Source organism: Rhodnius prolixus, unplaced genomic scaffold (genome assembly GCF_049639745.1).
Source record: "Rhodnius prolixus isolate KJV_2025 unplaced genomic scaffold, Rpr scaffold_10, whole genome shotgun sequence".
NCBI classification, from domain to species: domain Eukaryota; kingdom Metazoa; phylum Arthropoda; class Insecta; order Hemiptera; family Reduviidae; genus Rhodnius; species Rhodnius prolixus.
In genome coordinates, this window is record NW_027411615.1 from 13,645,048 (window position 1) to 13,666,821 (window position 21,774).

The window sequence follows — 21,774 nt, forward strand, 5'->3', positions numbered from 1 at the left end:
GAGGAGATGGACGAATGACTTCCAATTTTTTAGTTGCTTTTGATTGAAAGACAAACTACTTAGTTTTTTTCAATTTATTAGTTAGTAACAAAGTATTTTACATTATTTTACGCATTTTGGGAAACGATAACTTTAAAGTGAACATACATAACATTGTAGACAACTGCTGTTTAGTATAAATTGTAAGTGCTAAGAAAATCTAAATACGTAAACTATGGTAGAAGCAATTCATGTGTTATTTCCACTAGATTTATTTATATTATTAATCCTATTATTATTAACACAAAAAAAAATGAAAAACATCTTACTATATTGAGTTTCAACAATTTTTTTCTTTTTGAATGATTACAATGAATGAAGTACAGGTTTGCGGAAGTATGTCGGCTTTAGAAGGCACAGGTGATAAAGCAAAGCCTTGGGAACTAATGACCTGTGTAACAGGAAACCATCTGGTACCTGTCTGCCTCTGGTAAACTCTGCTAGACCCTAGATAAAAGTTCTACGATTATTTTATAATATCTACAAGGTGTACTTTTTTTTTGTCTTCCTTATTTTATTTTGAAAGGAAGAAACTAGGTAATGAAGATACATCTGTACAGGAAGTTATGGTACATATCGACGGCGCTTGTAACCCATGTCAGAGCTTCAGAGAGAGAGGTTCGTCCTGGGACACTTCCTCAGTAGGTTATGTAGAAAGAGTCCTCTGTTTTGTTAATGTGATCCTTATGGTCCATTCATCCGCTTGCAGCACATCTGTATCATTATTTTTCAAAACTGTCTTTCCTTTACGGCAAAAACACTTCCTCTGATACTCTTGAAGACCCCCATAATGTCGAGTGGGTGGACAAACAGCTAAATGAATAGGAAATGAGTGCGTCAGAAACATCTGTATTTGAACCGGAAATTATAATAACATTAGATATTTTTTATTATCAGAAAACTGTTAATTTTCCCTTTTTCTTTTAATAGTCAAGGACTGGAAAATTTGGGCTTAAATTATACGAAGATTTTTTGGTTTGTTTTTCTTTTCGAATGATTTCCAACTCTACTGGTAAAAGAAAATATTCAACAAATCGAACAGCCATCGAACAGATTTTCGATTAATTTTAACAAATTGATTAGTGATTGTATACAAATCGCTGAAAATCCAAATTTGGTAACAGCGCCAAAATTCTATTTTACGTATAAATTTTTCAGTTTTGGGAAAGGGAAAATTTTTCCCCGAGAACGGATCCAACTAGTTACGTATTTTTTACGTTAAGTAATTTTGGTTTTGAATTATGGTATAAAACTCATTCTTTTTATAACAAAAAATAATTTTTAATCAATGACATATTTTCCATTTTGTTCAATGACATTTTGCCATCTTTCTTGCAGCTTCATGATTCTGCGCTCCTAGAACTTTTGGTCTTTATCGCTTTTCCAAGTGCGATTTAAGGTCATTTTCATCTGTAAAAGTTTTTCCGTTCAAATAATTCAGTAAACTCCGAAATAAGTGATAATCAGATGGAGCCAGATCAGGGCTGAAACTGGAGGATGTGCCATCACTTCCCAACCAAGCACCAATAACTTCCCGCGAGATGCCAAAGATGTGTACGGCCTTGCATTATCATGATGGAACACAATTCCTTTTCGATTTGCCAATTCTGGCCGTTTTTCTTTGATTGCTTCTTCAAGTTTCATAAGTTGTGGACAGTAAACCTCTGAAGTGATCGTCTGATTGTAATTCAAAATACACAACTCCTTTGTAATCCCACCAAAAAGACAGCATGATCTTTTTTTTGGTGCAATTCTGCTTTCGATGTGGTTGGTGCTGATTCATCTTGCTTGCACCATGATCGTTTTCGCAATATGTTACTGTAAAGGACCCATTTTTCATCACCAGTTATGATTCTTTTCAAGAAAGGGTCGGTTTCATTGTGCTTAAGATGCTTATCGCAAATATTGATTCGTTGTGTTAAGTGAATCTCTTTCATTTCGTGTGGTATCCACATATCCAGTTTCTTAACGAGTCCAAGACACTTTAAGTGTTTTTCAATTATTGTATGGGATACATTTAACTTCTCTGCAATCCCTCGAACAGGTATATGACGATTCTCTTCAATTATGACTTTGATTTGGTCATCATCAACTTCAGTAGGTCGAGCAGAGCGTTGCTCATCTTTGAGGGAAAAATCTCCAGAACGAAATTTTTTAAACCAATTCTGACAAGTGAGCTCTGTTAAGCAGTCAATGCCATAAACTTTGCATGTCTCTTTGTGAGGTTCAGCAGCTTTTTTCCCTTCGCGGAAATAAAAAAGTAAATGTTCGATTCTGCACTCCATTTGAAATGGACCAACAAGTAAGGGTTTTGGAAAAAGCACGCATAACTTGTTTCTAAAGTAACCTCAATATTACCTTTACCAGAGGCAAAGTACGCCACCAACGTGACTAATTAAAAAAAATGAAGGTCCACTCCCTGTGAGTGAAAACCGAAATTACTTAGTTGCCAACCCATTATTTGTATAGGATTTGTTTGATTTGGTAGTACCACTTTATGGAATAAAATTTGTGTGTTTTAGCGGTTATTTAGCATAATATAATTTGAAGGAAATTTTAATACAAAAGTTACGATCAGAGAAGCCATTGCCAAAGTTTCAACTAAAAAATCTCTAATTAGTTTTGACTAGTTAGGCTGATTATATCTTGTGCCTCAAATAATGTGCGAATTTGTACAAAATTAGTCTCTGCCGTAATTTCAACATGCACGTACCGATCAGAGTCGACGTTCACGAAAATATGGTATAAAGATTATAATTGAATTAGTGAAATGAACTACAAAACATCTGATTCAAACTGTGATACACTCTTTTTTACATCCTGGAGACAAGTATATTTTTTTTAAAGTAAAATAGTCCGGGTGAATGAACCTGCGGTTCCGGTAAGTGAACATCCGACCCACGTGCCCATATAGCCGCACACATACTCACGCACATATTAAGTAATCCATTTTATCACTGTCTCTCTAAAGCACCACATTCAACTCATGGGCGTGCATCCAGAGTTGTCCAAAAATCTATCTTCCCTGTATCCCTGATTGTAATATTTAATGAACCACCGTGCAGAAGAAGTGCTTGCCACTGAAAAGACCGCAGTGTGAAAGAAGGAAATTGTTAAGAGGGAAAATTCCATTTCCTTTTGTTTCACAATTTTTTAACTTTGTTGTTTTTCTCTCTTTCTAGTTGCTTTTACTTCCAGTAAAGATAGTACTACAGATGGTGACGAATTTTATAAATTGAGTTCTCGCCGTAGGGTATTTCTGGATTCGGAATGTTTTTAGGCAATTGACTTGTCTTTGTGTGTGTGTTTTCTTGTATGCTTTTAAGAGAAAATGCTTCATACTTCCGTAAGGCAACAACTTACGTCCCAACAAGAAAATTTTTAGTCACAATATGTTTAATTGAAAGTAAATTTTTTTTTTCATTCTATTCCAGAACAATGTACAGTTTCAGAATTATTGTTTTGGCTTCGCCGAGGCTGACTGCAGAATTAATCCGTCACGGCCGTGGGGCTATAAGGATAATTGTAGGCCTATTAATTGGCCACTGCAAGCTCGGAAAACACTTGCATCGCATGGGCCTGGCAGATGAGATAGCCTTTGTAGGTTCTGTGCAGGAAGAGGAGGAAACGGCATTGCACCTGTTGTGTCTAGGTGAGGGGCTTGCCTGGCTAAGGATGTTACTTCTCGAGGAAGAAAAACCAAGGCCTGTGAGCTTTACCCAAGGAGTCGCTCTCCAGTATTAAGAGTCTGATTAAACGGACGGGTCTGGAGGGCGTGCTCTAAAGTTGGGGAGCCACAATAGATCCGAAGGGGTCGCAGTGGCGTAGGCCTTAAGGGCCGCCCTAATCTAATTTAATCTAATCTACTATTTTGGCCAAGGCCACGTTATAAATTCTGCTGGTTTCAATACAATATTTACAAAATTTTAACTGCTCCTATAAAGGCTAGATTCTTCAAGGATAGCCATAAAATCTACATCCACCCGCCGCATCCTCTTCATTCTGGGCTGTTTAACAAGAAGTTCAGGAGTTTGGTGAGAGGTACCTGAGCAAAGTATTGGGTCTTCCCCGAAGAGCCAAACCTTGATTTTTTTTTTTTAATGATTTAAGGCGCGTCAACATCTAAGGTTATTGGCGCCCGGAGCTTTTTTCAGGGCACTGCCGGCCTCCGGACAGTGTTCTCTCATTACAGACAAAACTGTCCATCACCGGACAGTGAGCTGTAAGAAGCTCCTAGGAAGAGAAAATCTAAGGCTCAGCAGCTGGATTCGAACCCGGGACCTCAGCGTGGGAGTCCAGTATGCTAACCTTATAGCTAATCCCTTCCCTAAACTTGGTACAAAGTAGTTTACTTAAAACTGCTTACAATATGAGTCCTGGGACCTCTGCCAGGACCAAGTGATGCATATTTACCTAATCTATTGTACAATGACCCATCCTATTGGCAGCTAGCCTTTGCTGAAGTTATTTCGCACTAAGTTAGACGAGAAACTTACTAATAAACTTCTTATTCTCCTGTAAAGGTTTCCATTAACGATTTCAGTGACTTTTTTTCAGCATCACCTCTCTGACAGCTGGCCACATGAAAAAGCATTTTTATAGCAACGCATAGATTTTTTGAAAACTGCATAGTACCCTTTTTCGGAACCAACGATCTGCCGCATCATTGGTCACGTACGTATAACCTGTGAACACTGACGGGAAAGACCTTATTTTCGATGATAGCGCTCGTTAAAGATTTTTAAAGAGTCACATCCTTGCACTGAATGAACTTCAAAGAGCTTAAGACATCTGGTTGTCTGTGAAAGACAGTTTGGAGTAACGTACTAGAGTTTTCGCCTATAGTGCAACACGATCGTAAAATAAATATTAATTATTCTGATTAATTGTAAAAAAGTATACCGCAGATAAAATTAGGAAGATTATTCATTAATTAAAAAAGTAGGAAGAAATTAACTAAATTTAACAACAAATTTATTTAACGCTAAGAAAATGAAATGTGCATTTATAAATATTTGTATTTGTAAATGTATTTGGAGTAAAACCTTGTAACCGGGTCATGTTTCATGCGCTGTTAATTTTACATGATATGATTATAATGTGGCACATAGTATAATAATGTGTTTGTATATTAATGAGCGAATATAGTACTTTTACAAAGCCTGCTTTAAATTATAAATCTAAATTTCCTGAAAAGTACAAAATTAAACGAATGCTTATTGTTTTTTAAATAATCATTTATTCATAAATATTAAATCACAAAATTTCGTCTGACTAAATAAGAAAAAAAGAAACACTCCGCGATTTTTAGATAGGAGCCTCAAGAAAACATAATTCTGACAGAAATAATGAAGGTGATCTTAGTTTTTCCCATTCAACTACTTGACTTGAAGTCAATCGTGATGAAAACGGCATTAAGGCGAAACCAGGTGACTTACGAGGCGTGGCTATTAAATAATGAGACTGATGCTGCTACAGAAGAACTATGCATGCGTCAAATCCTAACGACCGACAGCTTTGTGCAGCGTAAAGCCTTCTCTTTCGATTGCAGCGTCTCACGTGTTTGTAGAGAAATCTGTCTGACCGGAACCGTAGTAAGAGGTGTCAGTTTCGTTTTGCCGGAAACATGATACTACACATGTAGTAGAGCAACGAATTGTCGTGAAATTTCACATGAAACTTGGTAAAACCGCTACTGAAACTTATCTTATATTAAAAGAATTTTATGGCAATGAATGTTAATCACGTACGCGAGTTTTTAAGTGGTTCAAGCGTTTCCAAGATGGCTGTGAAGACGTCGGAGATGATGACCGCCCGGGTCGCCCTTCCACGTCCAAAACGGATGAAAATATCGATTATAATTAATCAACATTACTACCGTGAGGTGCTTGCTCAACTCCGTGAAAGAGTAAGGAGAAAAACGACCCGATTTTTGGAGGAACAAGTCATAAGTTCTCCATCAAGACAACGCGCCGGTTCACACTGCATTGTCTATCAAGACGTTTCTAGCCAAGTACAACATCCCAGTTTTATTCCATCCGCCTTATTCGCCTGACCTGGCCCCATGTGACTTTTATATGTTCCCCCAAAGTCAAATCTGCATTAAAAGGAACACTATTTCAGTCCGTTGAAGCTGTGAAAGAAAAAGCGGCACGCGTCATGCAGGAGCTCACAGTAAAAGACTTCCAGCACTGTTTTGAACAATGGTAAATTTGCATGAAGCGTTTTAGGGATAGGGGAGGGGTGTATATTGAAGGTGATAATAACTAAATATGTATAAATTTAAAATAAAATGTTTTACAGCAATAGTCTCTTTATTTAATAGCCTCACCTCGTATAACAAGCGAACCTCATATTTTTGCTTTTTTCCATGAAGGGCTTCATATAGAATAGCTGGACAAAAAAGCCATCTTCATTCTGAAAAAATAAAAGCTTTGATTGGTTAGTTCAGGATTCAACCCAAAGCAAAAAAGGGTTTTTAATGTAATGCGCTAGACTGGCACGCGGTAATCGCAAATTAAATCCAAGCAGTGCTTCGCTTAGTTCAAACAAAATCTAAGACTATTCCTGAATGGAAACATCAATTAACCTATTTCTTTAAAAAAAGATAATAGAAAGGTTTAAAAAGGAGATACCTTAGAGTTTATTGTCAGTGAAAACGCGTCAATAGCTGCAACTCGTTAGCGTACAAATTCATGGACAATTCGCTTTCTAGATTTTATTTAATAGCGTAAAGTTATAACAAAAAAATAAAAGTGAAAATTATTATTATTTTATTATTAACATCCACATTGTTTGCAGTTTACAATTCTTTTTAATTGAATACAAAGAATGCAGTTTATGATTTATAAAAAAATAATTTCTTGTTCATTTTATCCTTCAATTAGGGGAAAAATAGCAACTGAACATAACAGACAAGTATTGTCTGTGTTAAAAAAGCGAATCCCCGTTCATATTTTGTTTTTATTCACTCATTGAGCTCAAAGGGAAAGCTGATATAATGGTGAAAATGGAGTTTATTTAATTGTTACTGAGAGATCAAAATTAAGTTATGTTTCTAAAATAAATGCTATTAACTTTTTACGCAAGAATTTTTTTTTTTTTTTTATTACGTAAAAGGATTTGAAAATTAATTAAATATTACTTAATTGTACTCGTAAAATAATAAATTATATTGTCAAAGTTGGGTGTTTTTCAACATTACGTTTTTTCGTGTAGCTTTTGACGATAAACTCTTAAACAACTGTCTAACCCAGTGGTCGGCAAACAGTCGATCGCGAGCTCGCGGGGTAATTTTGGGTAGCTCACGGCCACGCTCGGGTTGGCAACCCTGAGCATCTCACTGAACTCGAAGATCCCATATGGGTACAAGATTTTGTCTTTCTCACTGATATAACCGAAAAGTTGAATGGTTTGAACTTGCAGCTTCAAGGCAAAGATAATGACATTGGTGTAATGATTTCAGATGTAACGTCATTTTCCTAAAAGCTCGAGCTGTGGGAAAAGAATGTTATCCAGTTTGAATATAAGCACTTTCCTAGTCTGAAGAAGATTGTTGACAAACAAAATCCTCCCCAGCAACTCAGCAATAACCAAGAATACGTTGAAATTCTTTCAGACTTAAGACAACTATTCGATCAACGATTCCAAGATTTTAAAAGCATATTGATTGTGGCCCAATTCGTCAACTATCCTTTTGTAGAGATCGATGCAGAAGATTTCTCAGCTTGTGTTGTAAAACATTTCGATGGAGATCAGGCTGCAGTTTTAATGGAATTTGTCGATTTTTAAAATGATCTGTCTCTAAGAACCCTTTCTACCACTGGAAATATTTTAAAGAAAAATATCCAATTGTAATTCAAGTTGCGTTGAGGTTGAAAGCTATGTTCAGCTCTACCTACTTGTGTGAAGCATCTTTTTCAAGTATGAAGTTCATAAAAAGGAAATATAGAAACAGACTGACCGATGAACATTTAAACAACTGCATCAGAATGGCTGCTACAACATACTCTCCAAACTTCAAGAAAATACTTGATGACCAAAAACAGTTCCACTCCTCTCATTGAAATGTACATTTTAACTTTTTGTTGCACTTACTGTCAGATATGTAGATTTTAATACTAGAAATGTATGTTTGTAGGCAATAAACGTGTGTTAATTCCATTTTGCGTACTTTCTTTCGTCCAGTATTCCTTGGTAGCTCACTAGAAGATTTATAAATGCTAGGCTAGCTCACACGCTCAAAAGTTTGGCGACCACTGGTCTAACCCAATGATTCCCAAAGTGTGCGCCGCGGCTCCCCGGAGCGCCGCGGTGCCGTCATAAGGGCGCCGCGAAATATTCAATTAAACAATTCGGCAATTTGGTAGCATGGAACTTTCTGATTTTTGGATATCAGTAAAAAAGGAATATCCACTGGTTAGTGGTAAAGCTCTACGAATATTAATTCCATTTGCAACATCCTATTGGTGCGTAGCTGAGGTTTTCGGCGGTCGCGGTAATAAAAAGTAAATATCGCTCGAAAATTAACGTTGTACAAGAAATGAGGGTAGCCAAATCCAATTTTATTCCGAGATCTGAGAAGTTGTGTAGTGAACATCAAGCCCATCCATCCCATTAATAATTTTAAAAATGTTAATCATCAATGGACGTTCAATAAATTGTTTGTGAATTCCCTAAAAAAACGATTATTTAGGGAACCGCAAACCGAAAAAGATTGGGAACGTCTGGTCTAACCGGACAGTTTTAATAATAATAATAATAATAATAATAATAATAATAATAATAATAATAATAATAAATAAGTGTTGATTAGTTTAATCAATATTAAAATAAAATCTGTCATTCGACGTCAGTCACAATTTTTTTTTGTTTTTTCAGGCATAATCGTCTTCAGTATTTGTGAATAGATTTGTGTGTTTACAAAAAGCCTTAAAACAGGAAAAGTCTCTTAAATCATCATTTTTTTTATTGATTTTTACTGTTTTAAAGTTTCTTTTAAATCATCATTGTTTTATTAACTTTCTGCACTACAAAATCATTTTTGGTTCAACTAGTTGTATAATGTGCATTAATATTTCCACTCTCTTGTGGACTACTTATTCATTGATGTAACTTGAAGCACCGACGCGCTGATTGTAGCACAAATAATAACTTAATGTGAACGTAGACAAACTACTTGAGCTTGAAACTGCTTATTAGTCAAGATAAATAAATTAATTTTTTGCTTAGCTTCAGCAGATTCTCATGCTGCAATGCTTGGAAGTCAAGAGCGATGGACGTGTTATCTATAAGGAGGAAAGTGCACTAGCTGGACACAGCTTTTGGAGTCAAAGATGTCAGATTTAATTTCTTCCATCTTCTGGATAGTCTTTTTCTATTCCGTGTAAACAATATTTGCGAAATAATTTTACGTTTTTGAAGACCCCCAGAAGGTTAGCGTTGTTATTTTACATAGGTAAGCTGTAGCCAAGGTAACTCTTTAATTGTGCATCAATAATGAACTCCTGCAAATGTCTTACTTATCTTTGTCATGGTCTAATAACCACAGGACATTAAAACAAGTTTGGAGATTTTTTCCACGGTAGAAGTAAATTTAAATAACAATTTTCAATTTTCTGGTACAAATATGTCCAGAAAACTGCTTTTGGAAATGACATGTAAATTTCCCACCATGTGGCTCTAAAGAGAGATTACCTTTTCTAGTTCTAATCTAAAAGCTGATATGTCATACACATTTTCACAATTTTCACTTTAAATCTGACTGTCAGCGAACAAATTTTCGAACTTGAAAAAGATAACTGGGCAATTAAATGGTTTTTTTCAGTTAAAAATGAGAGTATGAAAAATACTCTATTCAAGCCCTAAAGTTTTGCGAGTATTACTGGGGATAGCAGAAGGGCTAGCCTTTAGAACCTGAAGTCTTTCAAGCCACTAGAAGTAAGGCGGCTGCAGAAATCAGTACAACGTCCAGGGTTAATTTGTTCAGAACCGGTAAGTACCGTTTAAATTTACCGAAAGTACCAGTTAAATTTTCATTTTCAATTACCGAAGCATTAATGATCAAAACAACGTTTTTTATTTTTTAGAAAAATATTTTGTATATACTCAATCTTTGGGAGCCTTTATAGGAAGCTACGCCACTAAAAAATTCCTAACTTCTATCTTTTTTTTAACTTCTATCTTTTTTCTAACTTCTATCTTTTTTCTAACTTCTATCTTTTTTCTAACTTCTATCTTTTTTCTAACTTCTATCTTTTTTCTAACTTCTATCTTTTTTCTAACTTCTATCTTTTTTCTAACTTCTATCTTTTTTCTAACTTCTATCTTTTTTCTAACTTCTATCTTTTTTCTAACTTCTATCTTTTTTCTTACTTCTATCTTACACAAAAACCTCAAAATTGCCTTTAAAATATAATAACATGCAATATAATAATGTAATTTGCAATTCATAACAAGTTTGTGGCAAATTTTAATGAAAATATTTTCATTTCGTACATTTTTAAAAGTGTAGGTATGTAGAAAATATTTACGAATGTCTTGGTTATATAAAATGAATTGAAATATTCACAAAAACCTTTTTATGTATCTAATTCAATAGGAGAAATATTCTATTATAAATAGCAAAATGTCAGACTAGCTTTGTTGATTGCCCGCACAGTGAACTTGTGGTCTACGAGTCTAGTAAACAGTCGTCCCGGCTGACGTATCCGTAATACCGGGATGTCCATTGTCCATTATCTTCCGCTTTCACATTATTTACAACAATATGGTACGTAATTGCTTTATGTTTCCGTTTAGATTCAGATTTCTATATAAGTTCCGTTTTGTGTAATAATGATAATTTTTTTTCCACTTTTACATTAATATAGTAAATGTTTTATTTATTTCTTTTTAATCACAAATTTGTATTTTTAATAATTGCAGTAAGAGAGAGTAATTTAGATTTTCAAATTCTCTAGACTATTGTAAAATTCAATTTCGTCATTACTTAGTAATAAAGTTGGAGCGATCTATTTCTAGATACCAAATAAATGAATAAAATAATAATAATGCACCAACCTGAATGAGTAAATTACAAGCTTTAACTTTAACAGTTTACCTGCGTTAAGCTAAGTTGTGAATAGACGTCACGAACTACTAAGGAGACTCCTTGGACCGAAATACTCCTTGAACGTACAAAGCAAACTTACATTTTACAAAACACTATTACGACCAATATGGGACACATGGAGCAGAATTGTGGGGCTCCGCCAAACCATCCAACATCCAACCTATCCAATCTTACCAGTCTAAAGTCCTCCGCCGAATGGTTAATGCACCAATCTATGACTCCAATTGCACCCTCCATCGTGATCTTAATATTCCGTATGTAACTGAATTAATCCACACCCGATTCCTAAATTTCCACAGCAAACACAACCGGTAACCCGAAGTCTCTGGCTCAATCACTATCCACATCGTCCCATCCTGACAATCGCTTAAATCGACGCTGGCCACGTGACCTCATTGCTTCCTAAACACCAATAAGTTCCTAGAGAGTTCCAGCGCTGGCTGGTTTCTCTCATCCCATCATTCTGGTTATGGCACTGAGCCAGCTCTGTGGCACAATCAAATGTTTCTTTGTACTACTCTTTTGTTAAATGTATATTTTGTACAGTTGCAAATAAATAAATAAATAATAAAAAAAAGTTGTGAATGATTTTGACTGGAGAGGTAGACAATGCAAATAGTTTAACAAGAAGTGGTTTAGTGATTGGCGAATCTTTTAAAGCCACCAATCATATTCCACTCTTGTTCTACTGAAATTAACTCGGGAGAAATAATTTCTACCGATTGTAAGTAGATTCTAACTAAGGTTTAAACTAATTTTTATAACAAGAGTGCAAACATCTTACACGTAGATGGCTCCAGTGTAATGTTCAGTATAGAATCAAAACTGGTCTTAAGATCATGTCGATATACCAATGAGCATTATTCTGCCATGGATAAAGATCATTCTAGGCCAACTTGTAAAAAAGTGCTGCTGTATCCTCGAAGAGCAAACTCAAAATTATGTTAACGTCTCACGGTCATCGTAAATATGGTACTTTCAGGTTGTCTCATTCAGATCTTTCTTTCTACCTTATTGCAACGTATCAGTGGTAAACTATTCGTATCGACCATCTTTCTTCTATACTCGGAAATACAGAAGAATGGTTTCCGTTTTAAACGAAGTATGATTACTTGGCAAGAGATATACCCAATTTCTAGCATAACGACAAAACTTTATCTTTCAAAAAGGTTGACTCTCTTAACGCTGTCTTTCGGAATTGCGCGTTATATTGGTCTACATACGCACAGAAGTTCAAGAAAAGAAAAATGCTTTATTTTATGTAACAAAAACTTGATACGGTAACATGACCTTTACATTAGAAACGTATACTTTATTTGTTGTCTTTTATTTCACCCAATTGAAACCATTTATTACTTGGTTTATTGAGAAGAACACTCCAATTAAGTAAATAAAGAAAGATCAGCGGGGCTGCTAGATTGCGCTGTAATGCTGAGTTGCAACTTATTCATCAATCATCAAAGAAAATATTTTTGAGTAAGATAATAATAGAAAACATCAATTGCTCAGTGAACATCAAGACTTAAGTTTAATCATTGGTAGCAAACGAATGAACCAATTTTGCCAGCCTAATCAAAAAACCCAATAACCTTCCTTTTCATCTCTGGCCTTAAACCATAGGCCACAATCTACGAATGTCTGCTCTCTAAATCGCTTTCTATACTTCTGGGAGAAGTAATTGGTGCTTTTTTTTCTTTCATAGTTTGCATACGAGATGTGGCTATTAAATAACGAGACTGATGCTCCCAAAGAAGAACTATGCATGTGCAAATCCTAACCGACAGCTGTGCTGCGTAAAGCCTTCTCTTTCGATTGTAGCGTCTCACGTGATTATAGAGAAATCTGTCTGACCGTGTAAGAGGTGTTGGTTTCGTTTTGCCGAAAACATGATACTACACATGTAGTAGAGCAACGAATTGTCGTGCAATTCCACATGAAACTTGGTAAAACCTCTACTGAAACTTATCTTTTATTAAAAGAAGTTTATGGCGATGAATGTTAATCACGTGCGCTAGTTTTTGTGTGGTTCAAGCGTTTCCAAGATGACCGCCCGGGTCGCTCTTCCACGTCCAAAACGGATGAAAGTATCGATTATAATTAATCAACATTACTACCGTGAGGTGCTAGCTTAACTCCGTGAAAGAGTAAGGAAAAAACGACCCGATTTGTAGAAGAACAAGTCATGGGTTCTCCAACAAGACAACGCGCCAGCTCACAGTGCATTGTCTGTCAAGACGTTTCTAGCTAAGTACAACATCCCAGTTTTAGGCCATCCGCCTTATTCGCCTGACCTGACCCCATGTGACGTTTATCTGTTCCCCAAAGTCAAATCTGCATTAAAAGGAACACGATTTCAGTCTGTTGAAGCTGTGAAAGAAATAGCGGCACGCGTCATGCAGGAGCTCACAGAAAAAGACTTCCAGCACTGTTTCGAACAATGGTAAATTCGCATGGAGCGTTTTAGGGATAGTGGAGGGGTGTATATTGAAGGTGATAATAACTAAATATGTATAAATTTAAAATAAAATGTTTTGCAGCTATAGTCTCGTTATTTAATAGCCACACTTCGTATCGCTTCCAAAATATATCTTTTCCACCTTATTGTTATTTTCATAACGCTCAGAGCGGGGTCAATAATCTATACCTCTCTGTATGTCTTTCTTAAAGGTAACTATTTCTGCATACAACGACAACTTTGACAATTGGGTACTCTTTCTCGAAACAGGTGTACTGTAGCTTCAGTAATAGCAATGATGCATTCTAGTAAACAGAAGCATCTTGGTGTTCCTAGCCTAGCGGTAGGAAATACTCTCGGTATTTCCGTAAAGATCCTAAATTTCAACTCTATAATTTTACTTCTTTTGCATGAAGAACTATTTTATTTATATTTTAGCAAATAATTGTATGTAATTATAATTATTATGGTCAATTATTCACAATAAACATATAACTGACCATTTTTTTTTTTTAATTTTGTTTTATAAGAGAAATATTTATTTAAACAATATGAAAAATGTTAGACAGAATGAAAATAAACGAACACTATGACAAGAGTACAACAGAAGAGTTTGTAAAACGACAAAATTCTGGACCATTTCAAAAGGTAAAGAAAGATAAGTGGCAGGTGCCAACAGCACGCCTTGCCGTCAACAGCGCCTCTAAATGCAACCAACATAAACACTATGGTTCCACTTGGAACCACTACGGTTCTTCTCACTTTAAATCTAGAAGCACAAATATTACCTCAAAGTTCCTTCCTCTCTTTCTGCCATTGTCATGAAATTCTCTTAATATTATATTTACTCAACTTATTATTATTATTATATATATTATTGTTCACAACTTGACAATCGTTTAACTTACAATTCTTATCACTTTCTATTAATTTAATGGAAAACACTTCTATTCTACTTTCTCCATTGATTCCTACAAACCATCCCACAATTTTTCTAGAAATATGGCGTTGTTTGCCACAGAATTCTTCTTTTCTTTCAGTAAAGTCTACTTGAGATTTATGACTCTCTTGTAAATATTTGGACAATGTCTTCCTCGATGGATATGAAATAGGTGGATTTATAAAAAGGCTATTGAATAAAATAAACAATTAATATAGAGTTATATTATTTAAAACTATTTTGGTACTGAGAAATTGTTTTCTAAAAGATTAAAAGAAGTTACACTACTTTCATTTCGAATTTTTCTCTCTAAAAATGTGAAGTTTGGAACCAAAAAATCACAGTTGGTAACAATGGAAATGCATTTCTAGAGTAGATTTTTTTTTATAAAGGGTAACGTCGGGTGAGATGGCCAATCGGTAGAGATGGCCAACAGCCGAAATTTAACCGAAATGTCGTCCGACGGCGCTGAGTGACCTCTCAAGTGATGAACCTTCATGTCTGACTACAGTGAATATATTTTGGTCTGCGTCAAAGCGTTATTAATTAACTCAGAGAATAAAAACATTATCGTCTCAACAAAAAATATTATGATAATTACATACTGCGTGCTGCAGCAAATGCATTTGTCGAAATTTAGTGTGGTTTTCTACATATTAGGAAAGTACAGTATACATTAATGAATCCCCACTTCTAAAACTGTCAAAAAGTACGCGTTGAGTTATGTTTATCATGTTGGCCATCTCTCTCTAGCATTCGGTACAGATGGCCATCAAACAGTAGGAATAGATGGCCAATTATTTTTACTTTTTTTCTGTTAAAGTTTGGCTCAGTTTCCAATTCACTGCAGAAAAATGCCAACTCAGCATAAAAGACAGTACACAAACCGCGGAAATTATACTGAAGAAAATTTGAGATCGTATTAACCCACACCCAAACTGTCGTCTCTGAAAGAAAACGAGTCAAGTCTGTTCTCACTTTATTAACTTCTCTGGAGCTCATAGCTGTATTAAATATTAAGTAACCATTCATTTTTTTCTGTTATTTTTACGTTTTACTAGTGCAATTTCATTTACAATATGTGGCCATCTCTCCCAAGTTACATTGGCCAACTCACCCAACCCATTACTAAAACCTTATTACGTCAACTCAAAAGATTTCCTGGTTAAGAACAAAGTTCCATTCATTTAGAAGTACATAAATTCAATTAGAAATTCAAGTCGTTTCACTTTTCCAAAGCAACTTGTCGCATAAATTATGAAAAGTTGCTAAAATTTATTGTCTTTTTTTACACTCTAGTAATTTCTCATTTAAATATTTACAACTAAATTTAACTTTAATGTCATTAATAAACTTGAATAATTTTACTGTATTTTAAATCTCGTATTTTACAATTACAACTCATTTTACAAATTGGAGGAGTAATATCGGACCAAAACACCACACAGGATAGGTATTCACTAAAACTTGAGCATCAGGAAATCTAACATTGTGAAAGAAAACTGAAGGAATAACTGAACGAGATGCTTTTTCAGCAGTTCCGGTGGGATGTACAGAAGGTTGTTTGAATGTAACCTGAAGACAGAAGCTTCTCCTCGCTGTGCAACCCAATACAATGGAATACTAACTACAAGTCAGATAACAAAGACATTTATTAATGTAAAAACTTTAATAATAAACTCTTCTCCTCTTTAAATGTTTATACTTTTTAAACATCTATTTTTATCAAATCTTCAACTAAATTAAAAATTAAAAATATCGTAATTTACAAGTGGAGTTTTATTTAGCTGGGATTCGATGATGGATTTGAATGGTATGTCTTTTAAATTTCGAGTCCATGCACTGTGGTAGCTTGATTTTTCTCTAATAAGATGGCTCTGTTACCTCAGAACCAGAAACTGAATTTCTAAAAGCATTTGGGCAAAACACTTAATTGCTTGAAGGTGCGTGAAGCCAATAACTTTGCCGGACATGGGCGTTCCCTACAGTGGGCAAAACGTGTTACTGAAAGACCGGAGCAGGTACTTGTCCGGTGCTTCTGTGACGATGTAGGGGATTACTGGCAAAACGGACGGATGATGAGGTCGTTGTAAAGCTACCGGAGATATTGTTGCGAATCGCTCCATCTGAACTAGTGCTTAAACTTATAATTGCTGGTGTCGAATCATGCATCAACCAATGTGCAACAGACCTTACACCAACGGATGTTCTACAGATGATAGTACGATAAAATCCTAACTTACGGAGGTCGCTTAACACAATCGGATACCTCACCGACAAATTCCTGCCAACTACAACCACGTATAAAGGTTATGTTCAAATACACACACATATGTACGTTATGTATGTATTTAAGAATACATATGTTGTACTATGATTACATAAAATTAATTTAGTAAAGTGATTTAAAAGGACGCGCCCTTTAGAAGTTAAAAACAGTTCCTATTGGATATGATATGAAACCTTCATCCCTCAACACCTGAGACTTCTACTTTGTCCATTGGTAACCCTTTGTATTTGGCCCAGGTAATATTATTAACTAAAAATTTCAAAGAGCCCATTTAATAAGCACTTTCATTTCAATTTTTTAATATTACCTGTTCTACTTTACTTCCATAATTTTCTTGTTAATAATATAAATTGAAGATAATTAGTGGCTAATTATATCTAGATAGCTTTTTAAATGAACGTGAAAAAGGATCGATATAAATAATCGAGCTGTTTAAATACATTCTTTTATTAATTAACGTGGGAAGGAAACCCTAGGTCGACTCTGAAAACTTTTTTTTTTAATTAATAATTTAATTGATTTCTTTTAAATAAGGGTGAAGCTATCTTTCGGCCAGCAAGGACCGTCTGCCATAGAATTACATCATACATCATTAGGGTTGTATATTTGATGTGGATTACCCAAATTTATACATGTGTTTTGAGATTATTGTTGTTATTATTATTATTATTATTTATTTATTTATTACTGGAGGTGAGGGAAGGGATTAGCTATGAGGTTAGCATACTGGACTCCCACGCGGAGGTCCCGGGTTCGAATCCAGCTGCTGACTCTTAGATTTTCTCTTCCTAGGAGCTTCTTACAGCTCACTGTCCGGTGATGGACAGTGTTGTCTGTAACGAGAGAACACTGTCCGGAGGCCGGCAGTGCACTGGAAAAAGCTCCGGGTGCCAATAACCTTAGATGTTGACGCGCCTTAAATCACAAAAAAAAAAAAAAAAATTACTGGAGATGAACCAGAGATTTGAAGATGTACGTTAAATACAAGAATTATAAAGATATTAAATATCTTGCACAAACTGCAATTGGCTCTGTGATAGAGGGTTCGGAGGTGTGGTAGTTATACTTTAATTTTTTTTATTTTTTTAATTTTTTATAAACTTGCGACTGCAACGGTTGTTGCAACAAGCAAATGTGGTGTAATGTAATGTCTTGATTGAAGATTGGAGTAGGCGCCCAGTGGCGACACTCCTTTAACGTGATCAGATCGCTTACTGTTATGAGGAGAGTAGGTCGCGGGACCATCTTCTCTTCAATCTCCTTGGAGGATTGCCTGGTAATGTGGAAGAATATGTGTTCAATTAAAAGATTAGGATGAGCTGCTGTAAAGGAATGAAATTTTAAGAAACGAGTGTTAGCAAGATCTGTAAAGGAAAGGGATTTTGAGGTCATTATGGATGGTGAGGTTAGATACATAGAATGGAGCGTTAAGAAGTTTTCGAAGTATTTTTGACTGTAATGCCTGGAGGCGTAGTGAGTTGGAACGCTTAGTCGATCCCCATACTTCGATGCCGTATGACCAAATAGGTCGCAGTAACAGTAGATATAAGAGTCTTTTGTTATGTAGGTTAGGTTCAAAATTTTTACCAACAAAAAGCTGATGAGGTTTTTCATCAGCTTTGGTACGGACATTAGATGACCAAATTTTATTTAAACCTCTAACTGGGAAGAATATATTGAAGACATTTCTAGATGAAGGAAAGCATGTATGTATGTATATTTATTGCTTTTAGAAATACATCATAGCAAAGAGTTAGAGTACTCATTTAACACAAAAGAAATTTTACATAAAAGATAAGAAAAAAATACAAATAAAAGAAATACATGAAACTTCAAGAAAAAAGATAAAATAATAATAATAAGACAATAACAAAACTTTGAACTAATTTGTAAGAAAATCTCTTAATTTTAATGATTTAACTACATATAAATAAATATCGTCAACCTTTTGAACATTATCAATAGTTAGTAAACAACTAATTCTTTCCTCAGAACTATTGGAATTAAAATATTTCAATAAATATATTTTCCTATAGCAATGGAAACTGGGGCAATCCAATAAGAAATGAGTTACAGAATCAGGTTGTCGCAAATTACAATAGGTACAAAATTTATTTACATCAAATATGTATTTCACCTTATTTAAATAAATTCTTGTCGGGAATTTTGAACTGGCTAACCTGATTTGGGCTATGACTTTGATCTTATTGAAATGAATATTATGTCTGGTGTATTCCTCACCTAGACCAAATGTACTAACATTTCTATAAAAACAATTAAATGAGGAATTAATAGCGGACTCGACATCTAAACTTAAACAGTGATTTGTCACAGTTTCTACTAAATGATTGGTATTACTCTTAATTGTTGTTAAATTTTGATTGTCCCACATGTAGCTTTGACCAATTTGTATCAGTAATTCTCGCATATCATATGCCCAATTATACGGAATAGATCTGATGTCTATCAGTCTGCAAAGTCTTTCAAAACATAATCTGGGGAGTTCATCATCAGCCATTGTCAATAACCTACACCACCAACCCAACATTCTTTTGAAAATCCTACACTTCACATGCGTTCGTCCTGTTTCCAGTCTAACATGATAGTTAGGTGTATTTATGGGAAGGTTTAACAAAATTTTAAAGAATTTCAGCTGCCCTGATTCCAAGATATTTGAGTATTGAGAAGCCCAAACCTCCGACAGATAAAGTAATATACTTTCAGACAGAGAATCAAATAATAAGTTTTTTGAGTCCCAAGAATCTGAACTACAAGATTTCAATAGAAACATGACCCTATTATTGGCAATCGCACTTTTCGCTAAAAAATGGCTACTTGCTTGTCTAAACTTACCGGAACAAGATAGAGGAACTCCAAGATAAGTGAAAGAGTTACAGACCTCAACTACCGAATTCTCATACACAAGATTTTTCATATTCCCTATATTACCACCTTTTCGAAACACGACTACCTTTGTTTTATCTATATTTACTTGAAGGGACTTTACTTTACAATAATCAGACAATTTATTAAGTTTTTTTTGAGCGTCGCCCCAAGTAGGAGAGAAGAGGACCAAATCGTCTGCATAGAATAAGCTTTGCAGATCTGTTTCCCCGCCAATGTCTATACCTTTAAAATCACAGTCTTGAAAGTATGAATTAAAGTCGGAAAGGTATAATGAAAACAATAATGGGCTCAAAATCTCGCCTTGTAGGACACCCTCTGAGACAATTATATCCTTAGACAACATATTATTTTGACTCACTCTAAATGTAGCTGATTCGTAAATATTCATAATTAAACGAAGACATTTTCCGTTGATACCAAGATCATGGAGCATATACCACAGCTTGTGATGATGAACCGAATCAAACGCTCTTTTAAAGTCGACGAAAATGGAGAAAACTTTTCTCTTTTCTAATCTCAGATGCAGATTAATAGCAGAGGATAAAACAAATATGTTATCTCTGCAGCCTTTCCCTTTTCTGAAGCCCATCTGTTCATTAGGAAGTATACCTCTAGACTCCACCCATTGAGTTAGCCTGCTATTAACAATATTAGTAAAAATTTTTGCAATACAATTAAAGATAGAAATTCCTCTGTAATTGTAAGGATTTGTGGGATCACCTTTCTTATGAATTAATTTCAGTTTAATATTTGACCAAACTTTTGGTGCCCTTTCAGTTTCCCAGACGGTATTAAACAAATCTAATAAAAAACGTAACCATGGTTCATTCAAGTTTTTTAAGCACTCATTAGTAATTTTATCAAACCCGGCAGCTTTACCAACTTTACTTCTATTAATACTGGCTATCAATTCATCAAAAGAGATCTCATTATCAAGTTCAGGATTATAAAAAGTAAGAAACTCAAAATTTCTAACAATTTTTGGGGGTAAAATTTCCTTGTAAAATGATTCCCCATCAGCCAGAGAGATAGGACATTCGAAACATTTTCTTTTTTGAAACAATTTCATTGTAGACCAAAATTCGGAAGGGGACCTAATATTTCTTAATTTCATTTTAATATCTGTATAATAGTTAGTTTTACTAAATTCTATTAGTTGCTTATATGAAGTTTTCGCGCATTTATATCTTTGAAGTTCTTCTGCTTTAAAATTAGATTTACGACAGAGTCCGTATAATTTATTGAGTTCTTTCTTAGCTAAGAAACATTCTTGAGTGAACCAGGGTTTGTTTACATGTGAGATTCTTGAATGTATGTTCTTTTTTATTTTTAAAATTCCTGTTTCAATCATAGCTTTCTGGATTGTGCTACAAAATTTTTCGTTATAAATATCTGGGTCATTACAATCAAAATCTACATTAAATTGGTCATCCAAAACAGATTTAAACAAGATTAAATTTGCATTTGATAAATTATATATAAACAATTTATGACTCTCCTCGTTACTTGGCTCTTCACTGCTTATATTATCGAAACAAAATGAAAGCTTACACAAATAATGATCGGATGTTTCAAAATAATTTTCAACCTTAAAATCTATAGAAAAATCTAAGCAGCTAGGGGACAGCCAAACTAAGTCGATCACACTCATACCCTGATCACTCAGATATGTGTAGGCCGCAGGAGTATCACTAAAAGATCGGCCATTACAACAAACCAATCCATGCGATTCCATAATATCGACTAACTGAGAGCCTCTCTTGTTTATCACACTATCTAAGGAGGATCTACTACCAGATATGTTACAGTTTGGGAAAACTTCCAAATCAAAGTTATTAAGATTTCCAATTCTGCCATTAAAATCCCCTCCTATTACTGTATAAACATTCTCCAAGCACGATAGGACAGAATACAGGTCAGATTGAAAATAATTCAATAAATAATCATTATGAGTAGAAGGGGGCAGATAAACTATTCCTAGACAAATATACATTTCTTCAAACTTAATTAAGTAACAACTAAAACATCTA

At 34.8% G+C, this 21,774-nt stretch overlaps 1 protein-coding gene across 1 annotated transcript; it reads right to left on the reverse strand.

Annotated features, from left to right (window-relative positions):
- Nucleotides 1–1,727: 1,727 nt before the first annotated feature.
- Nucleotides 1,728–2,324, reverse strand: LOC141457077 (histone-lysine N-methyltransferase SETMAR-like). The gene has a single exon (XM_074133591.1). The coding sequence runs from the start codon at nt 2,322–2,324 to the stop codon at nt 1,728–1,730; it is 597 nt and encodes a 198-aa protein (XP_073989692.1).
- Between the last annotated feature and the right edge of the window lie 19,450 nt (nt 2,325–21,774).

Excerpts from the sequence above, each read along its gene's own strand:
- LOC141457077 (XM_074133591.1), bottom strand. The coding sequence starts at position 2,324 with ATGGAGTGCAGAATCGAACATTTACTTTTTTATTTCCGCGAAGGGAAA.